This window comes from Pituophis catenifer, unplaced genomic scaffold (assembly GCF_029215685.1).
Source record: "Pituophis catenifer annectens isolate HBS135680 unplaced genomic scaffold, rPitCat1.0.hap2 SCAF_6, whole genome shotgun sequence".
Lineage (NCBI taxonomy): Eukaryota > Metazoa > Chordata > Lepidosauria > Squamata > Colubridae > Pituophis > Pituophis catenifer.
The window spans coordinates 47,461,175-47,487,409 of NW_027256886.1; the positions used below are offsets into that span (position 1 = coordinate 47,461,175).

The 26,235-nt window shown below is 35.2% G+C and overlaps 1 protein-coding gene across 1 annotated transcript in view; it reads right to left on the minus strand.

The window, feature by feature from the left end:
- Nucleotides 1-26,235, minus strand: part of LOC139318790 (VPS10 domain-containing receptor SorCS1-like) — a 403,261-nt gene that overhangs the window by 50,855 nt on the left and 326,171 nt on the right. Inside the window, exons 10-16 of the mRNA XM_070946400.1 lie at nt 23,063-23,209; nt 17,207-17,309; nt 16,395-16,471; nt 12,654-12,745; nt 10,669-10,776; nt 8,339-8,456; nt 5,716-5,846 (exon numbers count right to left, since the gene is read on the minus strand). Coding sequence (XP_070802501.1) covers nt 5,716-5,846; nt 8,339-8,456; nt 10,669-10,776; nt 12,654-12,745; nt 16,395-16,471; nt 17,207-17,309; nt 23,063-23,209 — 776 coding nt within the window. The remainder of the gene's footprint in view (nt 1-5,715; nt 5,847-8,338; nt 8,457-10,668; nt 10,777-12,653; nt 12,746-16,394; nt 16,472-17,206; nt 17,310-23,062; nt 23,210-26,235) is intronic.

The window sequence follows — 26,235 nt, forward strand, 5'->3', positions numbered from 1 at the left end:
TGAATGACTGATCATATGACTGACCATAAACTGAACCTGGCAAGTTTGTTTAGGAGTATGCATATAGTTTTCCATGTATTTCCAATTTTTAATCCAAGCCTTCATATAATATTTATTTCATCAAGCTGGCCTCGCCTAAATCTTCTCCCTTTTAAGTGTAAATTTTAAATTTTTAATGGATTTTAAAATATGGGTATTTTAAATTATGGGTCTTAATTCAGCCAAATTTATTTAATTCATTTTATTCGATTTTAAATTTTGTATATCTATGTGTTTTATTTCATGGCTGTGCACCGCCCTGAGTCCTTCGGGAGTAGGGCGGTATAGAAATTCAATAATAAATAAAATAAATAAATAAATAAATATGTCACACAGATATTCACTTTAATATTAATTTTAAAAGAATGCGGAGATAAAGTGACAATCTATATTAGAATGTAAGATTAGGTCTTAATGAAATTCTAGGATTAGAGAATTTAAGTAGCTCAGGGTTGAACTGCAGAATCCTTGGTTCTCTCTTGGTAGTTTGCTTGCAGATGTTTCTTTACTCCAACAGATAATATCATCACTGCCTATGAGTGTGGGATTTGCTCCCCTTCCCATTCTGTCAGTGTTAGTAGGATATGATTTTCTGCTTGGTAGTTCCTTGATTAAGGTATCATTTTCTGCTTGATTCTTTATTCATCTAATATAATCCCAGTTTATCTGTGTGTTTATGCTGAAAAGGATGTACTTTGGCTTTTTTGTTTCCTTCTTAGTTTTTTATTGTCTCTTCTAGATAGTGTGTAAATATTGTTTGTTTCCATGCGTCTAAAGATGACTACTGTAATTTGCCTGAATGCCAAGCTTCCAGGAATTCCTTGGCATTTTGGATTTGCCTTGGTGTAGAATGTCCAGTTTCCCATCTGAAATTGTGACTGAATATGCCATTTGCTGAGAGATGAAGGAGTCTTCACTGTGTATTCTGGCTGCTAGTTGTTGTTCATGGATGGGCTCTGCTAATTCTCTACTATCTGTCCTGCATAGTGGCTGATACAGTCCTTACACTGTATGTTGTAGATAACATCTGTTTTTTCTCTCTTCCTTCTGGGATTACTGGGACTTTGGTCTTAATGAAATTTCTTAGGATCATGCATCCTATTATTTTACCTAATTATTAAATTAGAAATGAAACTTTCTTTCTTGTCAAAGAACACTGATGCAGTATGGATAGAGATGGGGAGAAATATGTTCAAGTTGTGTTTTAATGTAAACCAACCTAATTTGTACCCACAGAGTTACTGTGTCCTCTGGATCATAATTATCCATTTATTTAGCACTTCTCCAAACTCTGTAATGCAGTTATCTGATGAAAAAAATGCTTCAGAAATGGATGTCAGGAAAATTGGATTAAAAGTGACTACATTATGGAAAATAAAATTCACACAGAATAATTACAACAAGAATGATGATGATGATGTATTAGCATTGTAATCTAGATTTATCTTTAAAAAAAAAAAAAAACCCAAATACTTGATCTGTTGCTGGAATGATCCCATTCATGCTGGAATAAAGCCCATGAAAATCTGGCAAAGAAATGCCTTAATAACACATATGTCACTGTGTAATCCATTTATTACTTAAATAAATACGGATTGGTTTCTAGGCAGTTGCTAGGAAATATTATTCCTGGGACTAAGTGCACCATTTCCATTGTGACATTCATTCCTGAAACACTATTGCCCTCTGGCTGTGAAAAATGGGCAATGCATACAAATAAAATAACTGCATTGATTTTCTTTCTTTCCTATCCTTTAATATACAATTCTTTCAAGCACAGTTCAGGGCTTACTTATTCTGCTGTCAGAGGAAATGTGCACACTTTTCCCCAGAATTTGTGACAAATCTGAAAATAATTCAAACTTATAGGTGCAATATCAGGTTTTCTTTTGGTCTGATAATCAAACATGATTCTTGATTTTTTTAAAAAACAAATAAACTAAAACAAATAAATAGAATTTAAAATAATTTTATTTAAAAGCTAAAAAGAATTGCCATAAAACTTTGTTCTGGGTTATTTCCAATTTTGTTCTCCAACTTCAACTAACTTAGCTCTAGACGGGGTTACACTATGCCAGATTGACACTTTGGGGCTCTCCTGGATTTGTGACTCCTGCTGAAAAAGCAGGTGTCAGTCATGCTAGAAGAATCTTTGTAGCTTTGTGTTGTGCATCAGTTGTGGCCTTTCTGGAATCAGAAGTCCTTGTGCTCAGTCATTCAAGCCCTGGTTATCCCACTTTTGGACTACTGCAATGAGGTGTACATGGGGCTACTCTTGAAGAACATGCAGAAGCTTCAACTGGTGCAAAGTGTGGCAGAGCAGGCAGTTCTTGGTAGCCCTAGGGTGGCCATTGTTACACCACTGCTTTGCAACTGCACTAGCTGGTGGTTTGCTTCCAGATACAATTCACGGTGTTAGTTATTACCTTTAAAATCCAGCATAAAATCCAGGTTATTTGAGGAACCGTCTCACACCAATGGACTGGCTTGCCCCACCTGTGCTGGCAGAAGAGGCATGCTACAAGTCCTATCAGTCAAGGAATTTGGACTGGCAGGGTCCAGGAAAAGATCTTTCTCCATTATGGCTCCTGCCCTTTGAAACATCTTATTGTCTGAGGTGAGATTGGCTCTCCTCTTTTTGACCTTCTATAAAGGCCAAATAACTGGCTTTGCCAGATAACTTGCAGCCCCAGTGGGGGAGCATTACACTGGCGGCGGTTTGCTGAATTAAGAAGCAATCCCACCTCTGTCTCCCATCCATCCTCCCCATCTTTAAACTAAAATGTTTAAAGCCCCAGTGGGGGAGCATTACACTGGCGGTGGTTTGCTGAATTAAGAAGCAATCCCACCTCTGTCTCCCATCCATCCTCCCCATCTTTAAATTAAAATGTTATCTTTGACTGTAATTTTATGTTTATCATTTTAGAAATATGTCTTTTATAATTTTAATGCTTTTAACATTGTAAGACTCCAAGAATCTCTTTGAAATATGATGGGAGGCAAATAAACTTTGTAAATAAAATAAATAAATATGATTAACAGAATAACAGAGTTTGAAAGGACCTTAGAAGTATTCTAGTTCAACCCTGTGCTCTAGAAGGAAACTATACCATTCTAGACAAATGGTGTCCAATCTCTTCTTAAAAAGCTCCAGCGATGGAGCACTCACAACTTCTGAAGGCAAACCCTTCCACTGATTAATTGTTCTCATTGTCAAGAAATTTCTTCTTAATTTTAGGTTGGATCATTTCTTAAGAATGTTCTATTCATTTTTTCCAGGTGCTTTGGAGATAGGTTGATCCTCTTTGTAACAGATTCATATCATCCCTAGTCCTTCTTTTTGTTAGACTAGACATTCCCAGTTCTTGCAACATTCTTCATATGTTTTAGCCTCAAGCCCTTAATTATCTTTGTTGCTCTTTTTCTAGAGCCTTAACATCTTTTTATACCATGCTGACCAAAACTGTACTAAGCATTCTAAATGTAGTTTTATCAAAGCAGTATAAAGTGGTACTAACATTTCACGTGATTTTGATTCTATCCTGTTAATGCAGCCTGGCACTGCATTTTTGGCAGATGCAGCACACTGCTTGCTCATATGTAAATGGTTGTCTTCTAAGACTCCTAGATTTGTCTCACAATTAGTACTATTAAGCCAGATACCATCTATTCTAAACCCATGCATTTGTTTTTTCTTGCCTAAAAACCTCACTTTTCTCACCACTGAATTGCTTTTCTTGGATAGGGCCAATGCTCAACTTGGTCAAGATCCTCCTGGTTCTTGATCTTATCTTCTGAAGTCTTGGCTATTTTCCCCAGCTTAGTGTCATCTGCAAATTTGAGGAGTTCCCCTTCTACCCCCTCATCTAAATTGTTTATGAAGATGTTGAAGAGTGTTGGGCCTAAGACAGTACCTTGGATAGCCCACTCCATATAGATGTAGTTCCATTAAGACATGCTAAGTGTGGTGCTTCAGTAATTACAAATTCATCTAGTGATGATAAGCCACATTTTGCTATCTTACCAAGTAGTAGGTTGGTTGTCAAATATAGACTAGTAGCTCTACTTTGTCAAATGTCTAATGAAGTCCAAGTATAATATGTCCACAGCATTTTACTGTTACACTAATTTAGTCACTCTGTCAAAGAATGGAATAAGATTTGTTTGATCTGTTTTTGACAAATCCATGTTGACTTCTAGTAACAACTTTGCTTGCTTCTAGGTGTGCACAGGTTTGTTGCTTTATTAGGTTTTTCAGGATATTTCCAAGTGTTGATATCAGGTCTGTAGTTTCCTGGATCCATTTTCCCCCTTTTTTGGAGATGGGAATAATGTCAGCTCTTTTCCCGTCCTCTAATAGCTCCCCGATGCTCCAGGATGTTTGAAAGATATGGTTCAGTGATTCCAGATCATGTCCACCAGCTCGTTCAGAATTCCGGGCTGTAATCCATCTAGTCCTGGTGATTTGAATTTGTCTAGAGTGGATAGGTAGTGTCTTACCATTTTCTTGCCTATTTTGACTTGTATTCCTGTTTTTGTTAGGGTAGGGTTAGACTGTTTAATTTTGGACTGATTTATTATTAAATATTTGTTGAGATAGGCTAAGAAATCTTACATTCTGGTCTTCTTGAATTCTGATTTTTAATAAGCAGAATTTTAGTTCCTGATCCTTCCTCAGGAGCAGCATAACCCCAGAGATTCAGATGATCTTTTGGCCTCAGTAAGCTTGCAGAGACCTAGCCTTTCCTAGAATGAGGCTCTCTGTAATGATTGGAAATTGAATGATTGTATTTGGCATTAGTTAGATTATATTTTCATTTGTGTTGTTTTTAACCGTGGTGGATTTGCTTCTGCCTTTAATTCTATGTTAGTTGCCCAGATTTGTAGTTTATGGGTTGAGCAACCATGTACATTGATCAAATGCATAAAGAAATGAACAAATAAATTATTAAATCCAGAATTAGGCTGTAAAGTATAGCTTCCCAGTATGTTCAATTCTTACTGTATGCTTGTTTCTATTCTTATAGCTTGTCACTGATATTATAAAACATTACAGAGCAAACAGGATTTAGGAACTGAATGTAGGAGGCATGGAGAGTAAGGAGTTATATTTATAAGAAAGGCTGCAGTGAAACTAACTATGTTAAATGAGACTACAGTGCTTGTATAAATGGGAGACCTGTAGGGTAAAAAGCCTATAATTGCATTTAGCTGAATTAAGTTGCAATTACCCTGCAGCACCTTTTTGGACAGCCATGAAAAGGCTTGATATCCCATTAATGCTGCCCTTTTTCAAGTGCTTGGAGAACATTAGCATGTATCATTGCACCAAGATTACTTCTGCATTATTCTTCACTAATGCAAAAATGAATTGGTAATAGTATGTTACTGCTTACTACTGTCTTACTTGTAAGACAGTACAAAACATGCATTCAGATCATGAAATCCTGTATCTTGATGTCACCATTTATGAACTATATATATATAAGATGTTCTGTAACTTTACTAATGTAGGAGCATATGCTGAGGTGGTGCCACATTAATTTAGAAAGGCAATTCCCTTCTATTCAATTTCAATTTTTTGTCCCTGGGAGAAAGTCAGGTTACATGCACACCTATAGCAAAATCCATATAAACTGTGACTTTGTTCATTCTCTGTTATTAAGCACAACTCACCAGTCAAAGTCTGCTTCTGTGCAGACACATGGCTCAGAGGACATGGCTCCGGCGTACTTGCCTTGCATGCATTTCTTTTCTGATTTACGCTTCTTGTAAGTCCTTTTGGCTCCCATGATGCATGCTTCTCCCTGAGTAAAGAAAAGAGAGGAGGGGGCTTTTATCACAGTGATCAGGTATCAAATTATGGTATACTAATGCAAAAATAAACAGTGGGGCCCGTTCATATTTTTCTATTGTGAGAACAAAGTCGCCATATATTCAGTGGCACAAAGACCATGATGGTAGGGCTATCATGGCAAAGAAATGTGTGTGTGCAGATAATCCTCAACCTACGATTGGGATTAGAATTTCATTGTTAATCAAAGTGGTTGTTAAGTGAATTGGGCCCAATTTTGCAACCTTTTTTTTTGCCCCAGCGATGCTAATCACTGCAGTTGTTAAATGAATCACACAGTTGTTAAGTGAATGATGGCTTTCTCCATTGACTTGGTTATTGGAAGCGGCTGGTGAGGTTGCAAATGTTGATCATGTGACCTCAGAATGCTGCAACCCTCATAAATACATGCCAATTGCCAAACGCCCAAATTTTGATTTGTGTGACTGTGCAGACACTGCAGTGGTCGCAAGTGCAAGGATCCACTGTAAGTTACAGTGCAATTATAACTTCAAAGGGTTGATAAATGAATGGTTGCAAGTCAAGGACTACCTACTATATATGTATGGCTATACATATATATATATATATATATATATATATATATATGTAGGTCTTTGGTTATTCGGGTCTTCTCCCACGTAAAATTGGAAGTGTCTTGGCGACGTTTCGACGAAGTCTCATTCGTCATCTTCAGGCTGGTGTTCTCGGCTTCGTGCTTCCAGGAGCAATTAATGATGACGAATGAGACTTCGTCGAAACGTCGCCAAGACACTTCCAATTTTACGTGGGAGAAGACCCGAATAACCAAAGACCTACATACAAACACCCGCGAAAACCTGAGAAAACATATATATATATATATATATATATATATATATATATATATATATATATATATATATATATATATGTATGAGCCTGGATTTATTCCTTTCCCATTCTATATCAGATTAAAAAACAAACAAACAAACTTCCACCTATCTGGAATGAGACCCCTTGGAATAAAACACAGCACATACAATAGAGAAACCAGGTTTTAGTAATTTGACCAAAATTCTATTAAATAAAAAGTAAGCAACTTTTTTTTTTTTAAAAGCAGACTCAATTTTTCAAGAGATGGCTGGGAGCTTTCTAATGTCAAACAATCATAAATGAGCCCATCCTGATTTCAAGCTCCAGGCTCAATATGCTATCCAAACTACTTGTCCTCACCTGGTTATAAAGCTCCCAGCCATCTCTTATAAGATTGAGGCTGACTTAAAAAAAGCAAAACAAAGTGTGTTGATAGGAATCCTATACTTTTGTAAATTTATGACACCTAGATGTGATTAGGCTTTCAAGGATGAGAATAGCTTCCTTTTCATATCCTTTTGCATTGGATGGTTGTAGTAATTAGGTAGTTTCAAGTAGTTCTGTCCATAACACAGATTTTTTTTTTTTTTTGGATGTTCAGTAGCAGCCTCATTGCAGGGCTTATGAACGTTCCCTGTCACAGCCAGCTGAACTAGAGAAAACAACTAGGTAAATCCCCAAACAAGGAGGATTAAGACTCTGGCAACGGTCAAATTAACATTGAACGGATTCTTACTTAGTGCCATTAACTAGTGTCTAGTGTAACAGTTGAAGGGATGCAGTGGCTCAGTAGCTAAGACGCTGAGCTTGTCGATTGAGAGGTCAGCAGTTCGGTGGTTCGAATCCCTAGTGCCAAATAATGGGGTGAGCTCCAGTTACTTGTCCTAGCTTCTGCCAACCTAGCAATTCGAAAGCATGTAAAAACTGAAAGTAGAAAAATAGGGACCATCTTTGGTGGGAAGGTAACAGCATTCTGTGCGCCTTTGGCATTTAGTCATGCCACATGACTGCGGAGATGTCTTCAGACAGCGCTGGTTCTTCAGCTTTGAAATGGCAATGAACACTGCCCCCTAAGAGTCAGGAACGACTAGCACATATGTGCGAGGGAAACCTTTACCTTTACCTAGTGTAACAGTTGATTAGATTAAATTCTTTTGGAATTGAAGGTTATTTTGATTGGCAAGGATGGCAAGTGACACAGAGAAACTAGGACATTGGACACATTTTTTTAAAGTGAAGTATTCTAAGACTGTACATTTTAAAGAGAGGAAGATATTGTTTTCTATCCAGAAACTAAACTGAACACGGCAGAAAGAGCTTTCTGCCCTTGAGACCAGCCCTGTTTCTATTTCTGTACCTCCTTGTCTTTTAAAACAGGTGGGGAGAAATTCACCATTCAGTTCAAAACAATGAAGTGTGAAGCCATTTTCTTCTCCAATTTGTTTCAAGTTTTACTTTTTACCATAAATGCTTACTAGTTGCAGTTAGAATGTATACCAAAGTGTTAAGAGGTAATGGATTCAATGATTTTGAAGCAATAAATTAGGTTGATCCCAACTTTTAATCAATTATTATATTAATTTTAATTCAATTCTAGGTCAGACTTTTTACCTGGCTGTGAAGCTGCCAAGGTCGATAATCATCTTCCGCACACCGCCTATCAAAAATGGACTTGTAATCCACTTTTACCAACTGCCACTCAGAACGATGGCTGAAGTGTCCAAAAACGCTGCATAAAACATTGAATGATTATAATAGTAGGAGATAATTATTTTAACAGATCTGCAAAATGAAATGAATATAATTCTATACATATTGCCTTACAAGTTATGGCCCATAATAATAAAAAGGGGGCTTATCTGGTGTATATAGGATTGTGGCCTAAATCATAAACAAACTTCTAATCTCTCTTTAGTGATACATTCAAATTATAATAACAGCTTTCAAATGATATTGTAAATTACATTTTGTAAATATTGTAAATTATATTGTTAATTATGAACATAGGTGGCTAGTATATAGAGAGTGGAATTTATGGGAAGGAAGGAAGAAAGGAAATAAAAATACAATATTATTTATTTATTTTTTCATTTATTTATTTATAAATTGCTGATTCCCAGTATTATTGATGTAGTTCAGGGGTATCAAACTCAAGCCAGCAGGCCAGATACAGTTTGCAGGGTACTTAAATGTGGCCTGGAAATATCAAGGACCGGCTCTCAGTGCCTCTGCTGGCCAAACTGGGCTGCGGGAGGCCCACATGGAGCCCTCCCTCCCCACATGGCCCATTTCCCCGGCCTCTGGCAGCGCTCTGCTGGCCAAAAACAGGCTGCGCGGAGACTCGTGAGACCCCTGCATGGCCCATTTTCGGCTGGCAGAGTGCTGCAGGAGGACTGGATTGGACTGGATTACAATTATGTGGCCTCAAGTAAGTGCCTGATCTGGATAGCAAACAAGTAACATCCTGTGTTAATATTATAGTTTAATGCCAGATTTTACATACTATAAATCCATTTAATCTACAATCAACAATCTATAATTGATAGCCATTTCTACTTACTATTCTGGAAATTTACCTCTGCTGTTAGATCTTGTATTATCATGTTATTTATGATATTGTATTTTTATTGTTAATTGAATAACAAAAATACAATAATATAAATAGCTTGGCTGGAGCTGCCTGGAAAAGCAATTTACTATTAAACAATGGGGTATAAATTTAGAAATAAAAAGTTTAGTGGAGTATGAAGAATAAGTAATAAATGTTTGCCAGTAATATCTGGTAGACGAGATAGGAATGTGGTTATAATAAAGAATTGTGGAAAGAAAGAAGGGGAAATATGCATCTTGAGCCTGTGGTCAAATGGCTACCATGGCCACAGCCACACGCACCATGACCACATGGGCCCCTGGCTACCACCAACCCTGGCCCTCTGAGGTCAAACACAACTCTGATGTGGGCCTCAATGAAATTGAGTTTGACACCCCTGATGTACATGGTGATGTACACTCTGATGTACATTATTTTTGGAACTGGCTCCATGAGTTGAACAAATTAAAATTTCAGTAATGAAATATTAAATATATAGCAATAATCAATGCAGTGTAGCTTTTCTTTCAACATTACACATAAACACCCTCCCACACATACCCATGCAAACAGCTCTTTATTAACAGGAATTAACAGATAAACGTTCCGCTACTTAGTACTTGATGAAAAATTAAGCATAATGTTATGTACTGTAAATCAACCACAATCTAGTTTGGTGCTTCATCTCACCGATGCAAGTTGCACTACTTCAATATGGTTAAAGTTCAAGACAGGAGAGAATTGCTGAAATAGGCTATTTTGTTTTACAGACTGGACTTATGTGCATGCACTCATCAATACATGGTAAAGCAGTGAAGTACATCTCACATGCTTTGCTGATTAGAAGAAAGGCACCCCTTTCCTTCTTTGGCTCTTTGTCCAAAACAAGATGTTCCTTTGAACCATGACACTGTTCATATCCAAAGATGTCTTTTCTCCACCAAAAAAATCCCTGCCATTTTGAGGATCTGCAAAAACCCACTAAATCAGGGGTAGACCAATGCGGCCCTTTTACAATCTGTGGACTTCAACTCCCAGAATTCCTGAGACAGCTTGGCTGTCTCAGGAATTCTGGGAGTTGAAGTCCACAGGTTGTAAAAGGGCCACATTTGCCCACCCCTGCACTAAATAGTCCACTAGAATCATATTGAAGTAATCAGTGAAATACTCCATATTCTATTTATATTATATTTTCTATATTTATTTAACACCTATTGGTGTTATTTCATGTGAGATATTACCTTTTTAATAATGCCAGGGGGACTGGGGAACCCAGAGCAGAATGAAACCCATGAAATGGCTTGTGTGAATATGTATATTTATTATATAAAAATAAATAATGTCTACTCACGTCATTATTAAAGTCTCTTCTCCAGGTTCTCCCAAAACCCCATCAACAAACAGCGGGATGGAGGTGAAACTGTACTTGCTCCAAGATCTTCCCTCATCAAAACTTAACCTGGTGATAACAAGACAAAACAAAACAGTGACAGAAGAAACAAAAATAATCTCTTTCTATATTATAAATAGCTTTTCATAACAGATTACAGAAAACTGTAATGTTCCTAAAACATTACAGTAAAGAAAATAATAAAGAAAAGCTGTTTTAAGGACACACAATTTCCCGAAGAACTATAAATTTCTATGTGTTATTTTGTGTTAAGTTCACATATAAAATGGCATGTATTTTTGTTCAGAAAAAGAAAATGCAGATAACTGTCAAGTTCCAACAGTTTGTTTAGTGACCATTCGCAGTTACAACTGCACTGAAAAATGTGACAGACATATTTTACACCTGAGGACACGAATATCATGCTATAATTGTAGAATATGGAATTGTTAAGTACACTAGAAGTATAATACGAGATGTCAGAGTGATAGGAGAACGATTCTTTGCCAAGAATGTTTTTAATATAAAAATACATTTTTATGTACAGTACAATAGATTTAAACTAAGATAAAGAAACCCACTCCATACGTATCTTTATAAATCATAACTGCTGTTAGGATATGGTGCATGCCTTGTCCAGGCAATATATAAGCTAACATGATGAATATGTATTCTATGACTTTAAGAAGTACTGCTGAGTCATTGTAATGCTGAGTCATTGTATCCTGATTGGATAAGCTCTGTAGTAACTGTATTTAAGGAGAACTTGAATGTAGTCATTGTGGACATGCCACCATCGTGACCTGTTATCAGCGTGAACTTGCTACTATTTATTACCTACTGCTGTTTTGTATTTTCTACTTGATCTTTTACATGGTCTAATGTGGTCATGGTTTATTTATTCTGTTTTTAAGAACTATTTATATTGTTCCTGTTTGATCCTTTTACTACAAACTGGTAAGAAGAATTTTGTATCTCTGGACTGATTATGACTGGCTAAGACTTGGATTGATTAAAAACTATGAGATTGTTTTTCACTACAAAGTAAAAACTTTGATAAACCAGGTTATATGTATTTTATTCATTGTTGCTCTCAGCACCGTTTCCATGTGCTCTATGCTCTGCTAGTTGTTAACACAACAATATCCTTAACAGCTGCTACAATAAAAGAAATAAATAAATGTTCAGAAATGTATGAATACTGACAATAACTCAGAATTAGGACTAAAACTGCTCTCACACTTAGTAATTGTGGATACAACCACCCACTTGAGATTGTGTCACATTGATTCCATGGCAAATTATAAATACTACAACTCTGCATATTTCACTAATGATTTCAAAGAGACACTCTTGAAAGTACAGGAGACCAAACATAGCATCTCTTTAAAGAAGTTTTTTTTAGACCCCCCCATGTTAGAAACACCTAGTATAGAAAGAAAACAAGGTCAGTTGTATTGATATCAAAATGTGCTCTTCTGTATTGAATCTGCACTTTTCTGTTACATTTGTCCTTGGTTACTACTGTAAAAAAAAAGAAAAGAATATGTTTTCCCCTCAATGTGAATATTTACACCTTCTGGAGTCTCTTATTGTACTTTCTTTTCTTATTCTTCTATTTCAGTAGAGTTTAACCTTCAATGTTCTTTGTATCTTTCTAAACTGCAGTTAAATTTTCTAACCTTCAGGTAGAACAAAACAATGCAACTTCTTAATACTAATGCAGATTATAATACTGTCCTGCAAGTGTTTTGTCTGTCAAAAATTGTATGTACAAAATGCAGATATAGTTTTATTGGGATGAAAAGAGGCAGCATGCTCATTTGTTTAATTGGCATATCCTGGCACTTAGTAAAAAAGTTTGGTCACAATCCAACTACTAATGGTATATAATACACACCGAAGGACTCTATGATGAATGGAATTAGAGAAGTCACATTAATTACCAGAGATGTCTGATAGGCAGAGATGTATGTTTCATAGCAACCAAAACTCCACCTTGGTCCAGATAAAGGACGCTGTGTTCATCTTCAAAGATCTAGTGAGACACATAAAAAGATAGATGGTATGTAGAACCAAGGGATGACAGGTTTCTTTTGTAATAAATAAGTATATAAACATTTAATCCTATTAATGCCCTCCCCCCAAATAAATTATATTCTTAGGAATGAGAATGATCAAGATTTTATTTCATTGTTTAGAAAAAAGAGGGAGGGACAGAGGGAGGGAGGGAGGGAGGGAGGGAGGGAGGGAGGGAGGAAGGAAGGAAGGAAGGAAGGAAGGAAGGAAGGAAGGAAGGAAGGAAGGAAGGAAGGAAGGAAGGACAGACCTTGGTCATTTGCAGAATGGATCTATATTCATCTATATAGCTGTATATATGGTAGGAGAATATCAGGTACTATGATGCCTTAATAGGATTAATAATAACAATTTATTCAAAAGAAAAGTTTACAGTTATTGAACAATGACACTAATCATTATTCTTTTTTTTTTTTACTAATTATTTAGTGGTGCCTTATCTGTAGCTTTCCAAGCCAAACACAAAAAGTAAATATAAATGCATACATTTTTCATGTATTGCAGCATATAAACTTCTACTTATATGGAAAAAAATATTCTAAATTCCAACATTTGTATACTTTGCTAACCGTAGCTCTAATAAGTGTTCATTTGACTAGAAATGTGAGATATCAATCAAATAAATAAATTCTGCAGATTTAACAATCACAAAAATAGAATGGAAAGACAGCCCATTCCTCTTGGAAAACAAATAATTTCCTCTGAGAAGTGGTGATTCAGAGAATACATGGAGCCTGAACTAGATCCTCAAATGTCCACCTGGAAAGTCTTGCCCAAGAAGTGGAGGTTCTCATCACATTCCTAGAAAGATAGTCTTGCTCTACATTTGGAAGCATAAAACCCATCTGTTTCTAATTAATGTAGAGCAACCTACTCACAGTGACAAATGCCTTGTTTACTTTTAGATTAGATGATTGCAATCTATGTGGTGTTAAGTGTGCTTCACACCTCAATTAGTGAACAACATATTATCATGAATACTTTTCTCCAGACTAATCTAAAATTAAAGTGTGTTATCTACCATTTTTGGGGAACCAGTTCTTGCTGGTTTCAGTTTTAAAGCCCTAAAAACTTAAGAAACATTGCCTCTCCTGTACTTGCAAGATAGTCAGTTTGAAGACATGTTTTGTATTCCACAACTAAAAGAAGTTTGGTAGGAATGTTGGATGTTCCTAAAATAAATCTTGTTAGATATCAATCCAATTTTGTGCAGGACCATGTTTTTAAAGATATACTACATACTTTTAATTGGTACCATAAATACATTTGCATTTATATTTAGAGACCTATAGGCAGGACTCCCAATGTTTTATGTCTAAGAGATTCAATAAGTATTAACAGAGCACTTACACTTTGCTTTGTTAATTCTCTAAAGTATGTACTTGATTTCAGTTTATGATGTGGTAATTGCATATTAATTAAATGCCAAGTACTTGCTAAAATGTATTCAGTGATATGCAAGAGTCATGCATATTGTTGTCCATATTATCTGATTGCTAGAGCTCTTTAAATGCTTATACTTAGTTAATGGATATGGAGTTAATTTGAGAGGTAGGAAAGCAAGGGGAAAACAAAACATTTTATTTAGTAATTCTCATTCTTAGTTTTGTGTAAGAGATTGTAGTTATATCCATGTCAGTGGATATAAATATAGGTCATTCTGAAAGTTAATCTACATGAAATACATGTAAACCTTTAAGACTTGAACCGAAGTAATGCTCTTATGTATTGATTTGATTGCTGTTTATTTCTTGTTCTTATCAATAAAAGGTTCACTAAAGATGAGAAGGCATTCCTGGTAGATTTGTTTTATGTCTAGTTGTATTTTGCTACTTATGGAGAATTAAAGTCAATAGCATAACATAGCTTTTCAAAAACTTATCCTCAGTTTGCAGAACATGTATATATGGAACTTAGATTTTGAGACAATAATTAAAGTTATAAAAATTCACAGACTTTACTCCATTTAACTATATTTAACAATATCTAATGAGCAATTGAAATAAAGCATGCTGATGGGGAATTCTAACTGAATGCCTTTATCTAGACTCTGCAGACATATCTCCATTGTCTTTCTAACAGCCATCAGCTTTATTTCTCTTAATTCAGAGATGTTTCCCACTGGCCTGTCTTCATCTCTGCTTCGCTCATACATCTAACCTCCTAGCAATTACAGTCCCAGAATAGAGACGAGAACAAGTTTTCCTCAATTTCCCTTTCTTATTCCACATACATTTACTAGAAAGCCGCCTTCATCTCTTTGTTCATCAGATCAAAGAGATGAACATCCCTCTATCTGGGATCGCCTACATAACTCCTTCAGATCTACTTTCTATAATTATTTATCCTCTCAGCCTCAAGACCCAGGCTCAAGATTCCTGAAGCTGTAGAAATCTCCTTGGAGGTTTTCCTGGGTAAGGCACTAGTTTCACTCCTCCCACTTTTTAAGCAATATTACATGACTGTTTTCTGTAGCCAATGGAAAGGGATTTAGTTACGTACCCACCCACTCCCCATCCCCATTTTGATGTCACCAGACATTTTTTTAGCAGCAAGATAATCTCCTTGTTCACTGAGATTTTGAGTTTTGGATGCCTGAGTGAAATATGGGAAGGAGAAAGCACATATCTGAGTGAATCAGGCTCACTTGTTCACTACAACATCTTTTTTCAAAGGTTTTGTAACCAGGGAATTAAGTTAGTATAACTTTATAAATGATAATGCACAGTACAAACACAGGTAAATGATGAACCACATTTTCCTCTTGTCATAAAACAATGAGATCAGGATTAAACAAAAGGGAAAAGAAAAACAATGAATTAAAATAACTACTGAGGTGCCATAGTACTGCTAAAGAATATTATGCAGGATGAAAATATGTGAGTCTTCCAATAACAGATAATATATATAATGGTGACTTTCATCATTGTACAAAAAAGGGACAGATGCCCTAAACTGGGATTGTGGTTTGGTCATCTTACATACAGGAAAAGTGATCATTTAAAATCTTACTTGTCAGACCCTTTTACATGGGTTCCCCTGGAAGGTAAAAAGTAATTAAGATAGGCTGCCACTAGTCAGACCGAATCCCAGGGCTCTTCCTTCAGCCTACCTCTTAAAGCATAAAAAGGCAGTTGTTTTGAAAACAATAGAGAAATTAATGAATTTTGTGCTAGCTCAAGGGGTAACTATGATGAGCTCTCTTTTAAAACCAATAATTTAAGCAAAACATTAATTATATAAACAGGTCTATCCGAAAAGGGGAATACATGAAAACAATGGAAGGCAATGTTCAAGCACACAAAATTCCAACTAAATATAATCATCATAAATATATTGGTTATTTACTAACTTTTGGCCCAGAATCACACATGTTCAAAGTTCACTGCAGAGAGGATAGCTAGGGGGGAAATTATCTGCTCCCAGTCCACATTATCCTCAGTTTTATGAGGACTGGAATGTGGAGGATAACAGAAAATTAGCCTCTTTATGGAGATTAACAATGGCTTTGCCCAATCAAGCAAAATGCTCCAATAAACTGCTCTTCAGAGATATTTCACACTACTCTCCTCCCCAGTTGACCACTTATTGTTTTCATTGCTACTCACTTGTCTCCAAGTGTTTCCAGCATCAGACGAAACAAACATGCTGATATCATTTTCTGACAACTCTGATCCAATGTTACCTGTAAGGAAAGTACCCAACCTATAAAACTTAAATGTAAAAGAAATGAAAGCTTTTAGTAATATATATTGTGTTGAACAGGGATGACTTAAGGATGCAATTTATTATAAAACAGAAAATGCAACAATGTTAATTTATCAATAGTTTGTGTGGTGTATGTGTATATACATATACATATACACACACACACATATATGTGTTATATGTATATATGTGTGTGTGTGTGTATGTATGTATGTGTGTATATATATATATATATATATATGTGTGTGTGTGTGTGTGTGTGTGTGTGTGTGTGTGTGTGTGTATGTATATATAATTATTATTTCATATATATTACTTAGTTAATCATGTTGCAATTCTTGCACCAACCTTACAAAATAAGGGTAAGACAAGTGTTGTCCTTTAGGTCATGGCAAGATTCAATTTCATAGCCAGCAGCCAGCAAGAAAGGGTATCACAAAACAAATATTTCCCACCTCTTTTGTTATGTTTTGTTAAGTCAATTTTGTTACCTTCCTTGTTTTGCTGACAGAAGATGAAACACAGTGATTTGACTCAGGCCAAACTTGAGAGTTCATGAAAAAAAATGAGATTTGAAATAGATCTTCTTGGTTGCAACTATTACTTCGTGTCACCTTTGAACCACAAGTTGAAAATTTGAACTTTTATGTTCCACTTAAATAGCAGTAAGAAATTGTAGACTTTTGTTATATAGCACTGGAACATTTCTTACCAGAGGCCACAATGATTCCTGGAGCTGTATCACGACTGGCAATATTACCAGAAGTGTAAGGATTCTCTGAAACCTTCAGGTGGAGATGAAGGGAGCAATATGGCTTGGAAGAAAACAAACAAGGAGATGCTCATCAGTACTGGAGACAGCATAGCATAGCATAGCATAGCATAGCATAGCATAGCATAGCATAGCATAGCATAGCATAGCATAGCATAGCATAGCATAGCATAGCATAGATCTTGAAGAAGTTATTGATACAGCTACAGTACTTTTTTTGTAATGCAAGTATTTTTATACAATTGTATTCATTCATTCTCAAGTGACAAAAAGACCTTGGGAAAGAATCCACAATCCATAATAATCCATAATATTAAAAAGCATGACCACCAAATGGTCACACAATAGGACCACTTTCCCTTCCTGTTCACACATATCTATGACCTTCCTTAGTCTATTTGCCTCCAACTTCTGAAGTGTAGTATAATGTGATACAGATGGATCAAAAGTAGCATTCCTGTTCAAACAGATTTCTCCAACTTTAGGTTTAGTTAAAATCAGGAAATCACAATTCTTTATCATATTACTGCTTTAAGGATTTATCTACTGTGTGCATGAGAAGGAATTTGAAAAGAAGCATACTTGTGCCAACTAGTTGTTGGCAGAAAAAGATTGTTTAGTTTATCAGAATGACTCTCCTTCCCAATAATTTTATCTTCACATAAACCACATATGATACTTGAGATCGAGGTTTGAAGAAAATGCAAAGTTTTTGATGGGATTTTAAAAAAAATCAGAAGTAGGTGAAGAAGCCTAAATAAGGAGCCTCCAGCAGAGAGAATGGAATTGAACATGAAAGTGAAGAGATGATTTAGGATGAAACTGAAGTGATGAAATGCTGGTAGGAGTTTTTAGATATCTCTATTTGGATGACAGTAATATGTCAAGACCAGAATTCAAATGAATGTTCTAAATGTTAATGTTCAAGAAAATGAATGATAAAAAGGAAGTCACAAATGCTGTGAAAATGTTAAAAATGGTAAGGCTGTTGTAAGTACAGAAACATTACAGTATGGATGTGCTGCAAATACAAAAATATTACAATATGTGTTTTTTGTTTTTTTTGTTTTTTGTAGAATGGTTATGTGGCTTGTTTAATGTGATGAGGCATCTATGCCTAATGTTTGGAGTGCTACTGTATTTTTCTCCCCTATAGATATGTGGGGTAGTTTAGAGCAAAATTTGGGAAGTGCAGTAAAGCTTTATGTGAAGCAGACTATGAACAGACCAGATCTTTCTTCTTTAGAAAGATATTAAGTAATGTATGACTGTGTGAGATAAAGCTTATTGTGCACATGTTGGTTATGATAAGTAAAGAGGCTTGAATTAGAAAATGTTTTCTATGAGCACGGAGTTGAAAATTCCAGAATGCAATTGGAATAGTATAAGATGAAAGTAAAACCCAAATTAGAATGCAATGCATAGTAAATAATTCAATTTAGAGCTAGGATTATGGCAAATCCCACTGATTGTCAAATGAATAAGGAGTGTGTAGGTGTCATTACACATAATTGGTCAGGAAATGAATGTGCATGAAGATTTGGATGGAGGTGATACCATGTTATTGGCTGAGAAGCGGATCATTTTCACTGAATGTCAGACTATATAATGGAGTGAGGAATATGGACCTGAAAATTAATAAATCAAAAAAACAAGAGATAGCTGTATTTCAGCTTAAAAGAGTAAACTGCACTTTATATCTAAATGGTGGAAAATTAGAGAAAATAGATTAATGTCATGTATTTTCATAATATATTTACTAAAGATAGTGAAATTGAGAAATGTTAATATGTGCAATTTGGTAATACAAAGGTACTACCATAGATAATATATGGTGTGTTGCAAGGAATGAGTGTTAGTTGAAAGAAGCAAAGAGCAATTGGAACAGAGTAAATAATAAGTGAAATAAAACAAGGAGACACAGGTGAATATGCTGAATGAATGTCAGCTGAATAAAAAAGTGAATGACCAATATTAGCACATTAAATAATTTAGTCATATGGAGAGATTTCATGAGGACTGAATAGCAAAAGAAATATATGAAGATGAATGGGTTAAGAGGAAGGGAAAAGTGAGAAAATGTTGTACTTGTAGGAATGAGTCCCTCCAAAGTAAAGATTATAATAAAAGATAATGTATAAACTCAGTAGAAATAAAGTTAGGTTGCAAAGGTAGAACAATGGGGACCATCAATATTATTTCTGTAAATTAGTTTTGGCTAATTTCTTGCATTTTCTTATGTCATGGATTTTATTAGTTTGGCCTACTATTCCTCATTACCTTTCTTCATCTTTCATAATATTGCTTTCCCCAAGATAAATATTATAATAGGTATGCATATATGAATGTAGATTGAAAGCCAGCGTGCTTTATGGCTGAGATTTGGGATTTAGACCTTAACTTTCCAATTTATTCAAACACCATAATTTCATTTCTCAGAAGTTGTTTTGGTTTTATTAAGTGATGGCAACAAGTCAAAATTTACAGTCCATGCCTCCGAAAAGCATTGAAATAAGATCAAGAGAGGGGAAAGGCTGATGAAGAAAATCCAAAGAATGTGTGTGTGTATGTGTGTTGCTTATTTTTGGGAAGCTGATTCCTTTTTGCTCAATTTGATTGATTGATTTACACAAATTGTGTCAAAGGTGACTCTGGAAGTTGTACAAAGATTGAAAGCAAAAAATTAAAAATAAACAACTTTGTTCATAAAATCAAATACATAAGTCATATTATTACACATGGCTGAGATTAAAACAAAACAAAACCTATTCCCTTCCAAATCACAAAGACAAAGGGGTTCAATTAACCTCCTGGCCCAAATGCCTGCAGGAACATTCAGTTCTTTAATGATTTTCAAAAAGCTAACAATGCCAGACTCATCCAGATCTCCAGGGGGATGCTGTTCTAGAGGGCAGACACAGCAACAGGAAAGGCCATTAATTAGATCAAAGGTAATCCATTCAATTCCAGAACTGGAATTAAATTAAATAAATACACTTTAATATTCACAGAAATCATTCCTTCAACACAGCTATTTTTTCAGGAATCTTATTTTGTTACTCCTGCCAAAATCAGGAAATGTTGAATATGTTTATATTATTACATTAAGTATATACATCAGATAAATACATGGTTATTCTTTATATGAAGAATATAAAGAATTCTTTATATTCTTTATGTTCTTCTTTATATTCTTTATTATTTTATTTTTTATATGTGGATGTTGGCTGCAACTACTCAAGTTAAACTAAGGCATTAGCTATCCAATCCAAGGTAAACTCCTGGGAATTACATAATTGTACATGTTCTCCAATATTTACAGTATATATCAGAAAGACATATTCTCCATTATTTTATTCATTTTATTTTTATAAATTGACCACACAGGTAGTGTATGAATTATCTTTCTCTATTTTCTGCACATACATATCCTATGGCTTTAAAAGAGGTTGACTGCAACAATAAAAAGAAGGCAAAGGGACTATCCATTCTTCAGTAAGTATTTTTATGGCTCACAAGATTTCAGACAAACCTTTCTAGACAAGAGGGAATGGTATCGGAATTTGGGAGCCAGCCAGGAAAAAGGAGGAAGTTGAGAATGACTTTTTCCAAGGTTGACATATCTCTTCCAAGTTCATCCTCACTAATATACTATCTCATATTAGACCATTTGTTCAGGACCCATATTGTTGTGACCTCTTTAAAGGGAAGGGTCAACGTACATCTGTCACTCTTTCCAAGGCAAAAATTGTCTGAACATATTACCTAAGAGAAGTGCTGTGATCAGGTCCATTTACCATTCATTTGACAGGAGAGAGTTAGAAAACTGACAACAAAGCAATGTTTATTTGTATGCCTTTGAGAGAGGAAAGAATAAAATGTATCTTCATTAGAGTGTATCTGAGTGAATAGTTTGTCATGGAAATTAAAAGATGGTCTTCCCATTGTTTGATTCCTTTTTAGAAGGGATCCTACCTATGATATTGAAAGAAATTCAAACAGTGTGACTGGCAGCCAACATTTTTGTTACAATATATGAATATAAAAATTATATGTTAGGCAAGCAAATTACTTTTCCTTAAATACACTTTTCAAGTCAAAAATAAACTACCAGCTATACGTTAATGTTAATTTGGGCATTAAAAAGGTAATAAACCACTGGGCATCAAGGATAGTTAGAAGAAAGCAACATCTTAACAGAAATGTTCTTATACTCCTTGTTTAATTCAAGAATGCTATTATATTCACCACTATTACTTTACTAACTGTATATTAACATGCATATGTCATAACAATTTCGAAGACCTGCTTTATTTTGAAGACCTGCATAAGACTATAAAGCACCTCTTCCATCCTTTTTGGGTTTATCTTATTGCTTCTGGTACAAAAATAAAACAAATTCTGCTTCAGTATAATTGCAGGCTGCGCTCTCTCTCTAAATAAAATAGCAACTATTTTTTTTAAAAGAAACAAATTATAATCCAGATAACAAACTCCATGCAAGTAGTCCTTGACCTATGACCATAATTGAGTCCAAAATTTCTGATTTGAAATGAAACATTTGTTAAGTGAATTTTGCCCCATTTTATGACCTTTCTTGCCATAGTTAAGTGAATGCAGTTATTAAGTTAGTACTATGATTGTGAATAGACTTCCCCATTGTTAAGTGAATCTGGTTTCTCCATTCACTTTGCTTGTAAGAAGGCCACAAAAGGTGATCACTGCAACTGCAAAGCATCCTACTTCTGATCACATGACCATGACAATATTCCAATGGTAGTAACAACAGTCATAAGTCACTTTTTTTCAGTGCCATTGTAACTTTGAATGGTTACTAAATGAACTGTTGTAAGTCAGGACTACCTGAATAACAATAAAAGACCCTTAAAAACCCCAAGCACAATTCTGCCCTAAAGACTGAGAAAGCAGTTAAATTTTCAATTACTTTCTGAATGTCATTGAGGTGGGATCCAAATGGATTTCTGCAGGGATGCTCTTCCAGACAGCAGGAATTGTAACAGAGAAAGCATATTTCCCGGATTCCAACAAATAATACTATTTTATGAAGGGGACAATTTATCCTGATAATGCTATCTGCACTCGGTTCCATGGTTAACCATAAAAAATTAATATAGCAAGCCTATTTGTTCAGACAAATGGCTTGTTTCTTGCACCCTTATTGCCCTGACTCATACTGGCTAGTCTGTGTTGTCAAAAGAGCTGAGGTGGCGCAGTGGTTAGAGTGCAGTACTGCAGCTACTTCAGCTGACTGCTAGTTCAGCAGATCAGTGGATCAAATCTCATTGGCTCAAGTTTGACTCAGCCTTCCATCCTTCCAAGGTGGGTAAAATGAGGACCCAGATTGTTGGGGGCAATATGCTATTTAGTATACTGTCTTTGGTGTAAGCTGCCCAGAGTCCTCGGAGAGTGGGCGGCATAGAAATATGACTAATAAAAAATTCAGTTGGACAAAAGTGTTCAAGAACAGACATTTCTTTTCCAGTGAAAAGAAAAATAACTTCATTTCCATCTATAATATAAATAATAAGAAGAGGGTTTTCCCCTCCCTTGTGCCTAAATCATCAGTTACTATGGTAGGAGGCAATGATATGGTTTCCTTTTCAATGTTCAAGAATAGTGAAAAGAAAAATAAGCTCATTTCCAACTCAAAAATTTTAAAAAGTTGCCTGAAAAAAAAAAGCCTTCTGTGAAAAAATTGTGGAGAAAGAGGCTATGTCACTGTAAAATAAGAAGAGGGTTTTTTCCCCTCTCTCATGCCCATAAATCTTCACTTACTAGGAGGCAATGAACTGGGTTCCCTCTCAGATCTGTGTCCGGGGCCTGCAGCAAATGCCAGTCTCTGCCTTTGTTGTAGGTGATGGAAGTTTTTACTTGGTTGTCAATCTTCTTGTTAGCCAAGAACATTCCCTTTATCCCTGCTACCTAGGAGAAATTGACATGGCTGAAAAACAAGATAAATTTGACACAAATTGTGTGTGCATTTGGTACCTGTCAAATCTAGCTTTAGAAATAGCATACAGAATGAATATGTAGCAGGCTCCGAGGTGAAAATTGCATCAAAAGATTTCTTACTTACCAGAGGTTGGGGTAAAAAAAATAAGATGGAAACTACTGCGGATTCAGACAGGTTAGAAGAAGACGTTGCAGGGTTGAACATAAAAAACAAAATGTAGATTTTGATGAGATGACTGGGACAAAAGCAGTCACAATCATCGGAGTTTTATTTAAGCTTGTAGATGGTAAAAAAAAAGTGTGTGTGTCATTGAATATAAATTCTACACCTTCATATAAATCATGCTCACTTGTGTTTGGGTAGACAGGGTTATCTGTGGGTGCATCTGTGTGTGTGTGTGTGTGTGTGTGTGTGTATTTCTATGTGTGCATTTAGGAACTCTTTGGGAGAAGGGAAAGCATCAGCTCCTTTGAAGGAGACAATATTGTGCACTTCCCTGAGAAGCCATTTCTTGATCTGATTTTATTATACAACACCAATTCCAATTTTATATAAAAGCTTGGAAGCTTTAATTACAATAGTTGCAGAGTAGACCATACATATCTTGTTCTTTTTCAGTTGTGGCTTAGGCCTGGCAATGGGCAGAAACCAGATTGTTATTTTGATAGATCACCTTTTTCAGACCCATAAGGTAGAGAGATCAGCTCTCTTGATCCTATTAAACCTCTCAGAGGTGTTTGATACTATTAGTGGCATTGTTCTGGGCCACTTGGAGGGTTGCAAGTAGAGATGGCACTATTTTGCAATGACTTTACTCCATTATGAATGGATGGGTATGGATTACGAATTGGGGTTGCTGACTAGAAGTCAATCCTAGTGGAAACACTGGCTTCATATCTGTTATTTTAGCTCCAAATACAATTCAAAGTGTAAATTAAACCTAAACAGTTTTATATGATTTATATGGTTGTCCAATTCAATTAATTGTAGCTGTTTATGAAATAGGGAGCCCTGGAAACAAAAACTCATAACTCATCATCTTGAGATTGGATTACTGCAATATTATTCTGTTTCTTTTGAAAATGAACTGGAAACTGAAGTTGATACAATTTATTTGCTTGAACATGATAATTCCTATATTCTTTCAGTCATATATTATGAATTCTGGAGATGCTACATTGGTTTCAAATACAATTTAAAGTGCGAATTCAATCTAAACACTTTTATATGGTTCCTGGTTACTTTTAGGATCACCTCCTTTTGGCCAATTTGCCTGACTTAGGTCCCAACACTTAACCCAAAAGGCAAGGGAAAAATGTCTTTCCTGTGTCTACCCCATTCCTATTGAATTGTCTCTCCCCTTTAGTCAAGGCTGCCCTAATTTGTTACTTTTCAAAAGGCAGTGAAGGCACTATTGTTTCAACATTTAAACTGCTTGCTTGCTCAATTTGTAAATTCAAATGTAAGAAACCTTTATATTTTGCTTTTTTCTCATTTTGATGTTAATTTACTTTTAACCAGACTTATAGACTTGTTTATATGGTTTGTTGGTGCATATTGTTTGTTTTATTGTAAAATAATTTTTAGCAAATTGAAAGACCCAGTAGGGGGAAAAACCCAGTAGAATTTTCTGCATAGCATTATTTATTATTTTGCTCAATAGGTTCTGCTAATTCTTTCTTCCTAAATTTGTCTGATTCTTCCTTAAAACAACTGTATATAAGGAAACAAAAAATAGCCAGGGACACTCTTTCCTCTTATTATACCTTGTTTTATCATGAATTGTCAAACTGTAATCGAGTCTTATACAGTAATTCCAAATAATGCACTGGAAAGAGAAGCAAATTACACATTTTTTTCCCTTCAGAAATGATACCAAACGATTGATGATAATCTTTCACAATCTGATATTTTCCTGTTATGTTGGATTAATATTTCCATAATTACAAAGGAAGCCCAAAAGGTTCAGGTTAAGAGAAATAGTCCACAAATTTTTGGAACAATTCATTTCACTGAGAATAAAAGTGGAACGGATAAGGGAGAAGAAATGAAAAATAACTTTCATTCATCAGAAAAGCTTGACTTTGTCTTTGTGCTAAAAATCAATATTCCAATATCTCTAGTTTCCCTTAAGATCAAATAAATCTTTTGGTTTTTTGCCCAATAGTTACAGCAGCATGAGATTCTGCCTTTGGGTAAATTGCTGCTTCTATGAGAGAGTAAGTGGGGTGGGAGAGACTCCTTCTGTCTTTCAGCAGGGAATTTCTAGTTACTACATCCTATACTGCTTCCTTGGCATGGCCAACAACACTTAAAGATATTTTATCTTTATAGCCATTGTTATTTAATTATTATTCAACAGCTAGGTATTGTAGTTCTAGAAAATATTACTGATGTTTAAAGTTAGATTGTTAAAGTCTAGCTTTAGGAAGGTGAAAGGAAGTAGAAAATGAGGACATCTAGAAAGCAGAAGAATACAAAGGTTTCTGCTTTATGGGATACCAAGCAGTTTTAATTAGCGTTTGGCACCATGTTATTATTTTTTAGGGTTGCAGGCAGGTGATAAAAGCATACACATACTTTTCTATGTTAAAAGTAATGAAATTTGTACATTTAAACTTGCATCTTTATTTCAGATAATAAAGAAGTTATTTCACATTTGCTGAAATATAGTATAATATGCATGTTTACTGTATGCTTCTCCCATAAAATTTCGTGGTTTTGTATCTGTATGTACATAGTAAACAAGAAAAAAATAATTATGTGGGTATAAACAAAAGAGGACTGCAGTAATATCTAAATAAGCAATGCAACGAATCAAGAACCTGAGTTGCAGAAAAAAAGGGATATACAATATACTGTGTGTGTGTGTGTGTGTGTATATATATATATATATATATATATATATATATATATATATAAAATTATAGAAATCAAGAGAATATTTTTCACAAAGATGGATCACTGATCCATACAAAGGTACAATGATTAATGT